We start from the raw sequence: 2,149 nt of genomic DNA, 5'->3' as shown, positions 1-2,149 counted from the left end.
TTATTGCAAATGTAATACAACATGAACTGTATTTACTATGTGCAAATACAATTCTTACATCCTTTTAAAATAAACCTTCCCTTGAATTTTAAAGGAATCAGCATTTCTGGATTTTAGTCTATTAAAAAATTCTGAGCTTTGAATGTTCAGAAATCAAGTACGCAATAAGAAAGGTCCAAAAAATGAAAGCAAAATTGTTAGCAAGATGGTGTCAAGTTATCAGAAATCAGCAACCAGCACACTTAGCAGAAATCTAAAACGTAGAATAGAAACTAAAATAAAAATCTCAGACAGTGAAGGAAATGTGATTGTTTTCCCAAATATATTGACTCTTGACAATTTCTGAATTGTGATCACAGCAAGGACACTAAGCTCCACCACAACCCCAGGATACCTTCGAATTCCTCACTGATACTTGCTTCAGCACTGTTCATTTTTCAGTGTTGGCTTTCATTTCTTGTTCTTTGCAGACCAAGCTCTGAGGTGAATCATATGTGTTTTCTTTTGGAAAACCTAACAACAGTTCTATGTTTAGCTCTTGGTCTCCTCCATTTTCTTCTCACTCATGCTTCAGAAGCATATTTCTCTTAGATTAGTCATTGGAGGGCGTTTGACCAAGCCAGCAGCAATTCCTCCCCACCGTGCACGATGTGCGCCCTCGCTATGCCAATGATGCTGCATGCCATGCCGGGAAGCTGCTGCGTGTCCGGTGTGCCTGGGGTCACTGTGTGTAATCATGCTGCAAGTATCGAATCAGTCTGTCCGGGAGAGGCAAGGTGTCAAGAAGTTTAATGCGGTTTCTTCCAACCAGGCTTCGTACCTTGACGCGGCAAAGATGGGAAAGAGGTCGTGGGGGCTCTGAAATACAGACAGGTCAGAAACATGAGCAGAACAGGTTTAAACTTGAGAGGGACAGCTCAACTTGGCTAAGTCAGTGGCAAGAGGAAAATTGGAGGAGGAGGAATGAAAAAAGGGGGCTTTTCTGTAATGGAGACATGATGCATCTGGCATTGGTGGCAGCTCATCTATTCTGAGGCATGATGTAGGGAAGGAAGCAGGGCTGGAGGATGGGGTGCTGTATTCCATCTCAGCCTTAGCAATGGTATTTCTAGGAGGATTTAAACAAGCTGCTTCACGGCACTCAGTCTTCCCACTGAAAATAAAGTACTATGTACCAAATTTAGCTTGGTGCCAGAAAACTAATTCTGATAATGTCTGTGAAAGACTTTGGATCCTGAGGAAAAGGATGTTTAGAAGAGCAGAATACTAGTAAAGGCTTTAAAGGCCACTGGTGCCTGCTGGGCTGCAGTGGAGATGGTCACGGCGCCCACCTGCCCTGATCTGCACCCCAGGTACAGCCAAATGGGTCTTCCTGCACTGGCAGCACTCATTCCCAGTAAGTCAGATCCACAGCTGCTCTACATTGACCATCACAGAGTCAGTGACACCCCAGCAATTTCTAGTGCCTCATACCTGGTCCAAAATGTAATTCAGTCTCAGTAGGGAAATCCTATCAAGCTTAAGGGATGAATACTACTAAGAGGAGATGGTGACTGAGGTTTTGAATCCAATAGTGGGACTATTTGTGCCAGATTCTCCCTTGGGTGACCATACCTGCTTTTTCTTTAATGACAGCCCAGTCCTCATAGCTGTCAATATGCTCCTTGAGACGGGAACAGAGCTGCACATTACCCACATAATCCAGAAGAACATCAATGATTGGCCCGGCCCAGCGACTCATCTCTGGAGTAGACACCATTTCACAAAACTTCAAGGGAAAACAGATTGACTACAGTCAGTGGGACGTGAATGCACCCGTGGAAACTGCAACAATAGCAACAGCCCTGACTGCATTGGTGGTCCCACCCCTCTACTGGCTGTGAGAGCAATTACCAGTTTCCCCTCAGAAAACTTCAACTAATGCCTCTTTTTTTCAAACTGAGTGCGGAATCCCCTCTTTACAACCACAGGAGGACACAAAACCCCGGTGGAGTCCTTGCTCTGGAGCATGGAAAGGATGCCGAGTTGTTTACAGGATCCAAAGGTCCTACTTCCACAGAAATGGGAGGGCAGAGGAGCACTCACAGCTTTGTCCCAGGCCAGCAAGGGAGCTGCTGAAAGAACCATGCAGCCCAGGGCGCTATGACCC

At 45.4% G+C, this 2,149-nt stretch overlaps 1 protein-coding gene across 1 annotated transcript in view; it reads right to left on the bottom strand.

The window, feature by feature from the left end:
* Positions 1-721: 721 nt before the first annotated feature.
* Positions 722-2,149, bottom strand: part of ASB2 (ankyrin repeat and SOCS box containing 2) — a 22,999-nt gene continuing 21,571 nt past the window's right edge. The window contains exons 8-9 of the mRNA XM_009648964.1: positions 1,615-1,768; positions 722-858 (exon numbers count right to left, since the gene is read on the bottom strand). Of these exons, the coding sequence (XP_009647259.1) occupies positions 722-858; positions 1,615-1,768 (291 nt within the window). The remainder of the gene's footprint in view (positions 859-1,614; positions 1,769-2,149) is intronic.

This window comes from Egretta garzetta, unplaced genomic scaffold (assembly GCF_000687185.1).
Source record: "Egretta garzetta isolate BGI_Z169 unplaced genomic scaffold, ASM68718v1 scaffold361, whole genome shotgun sequence".
In the NCBI taxonomy this organism is placed as follows: Eukaryota; Metazoa; Chordata; class Aves; order Pelecaniformes; family Ardeidae; genus Egretta; species Egretta garzetta.
Note: the sequence above shows the minus strand (reverse complement) of the source record. Positions and strands in the feature narration are given on the sequence as shown.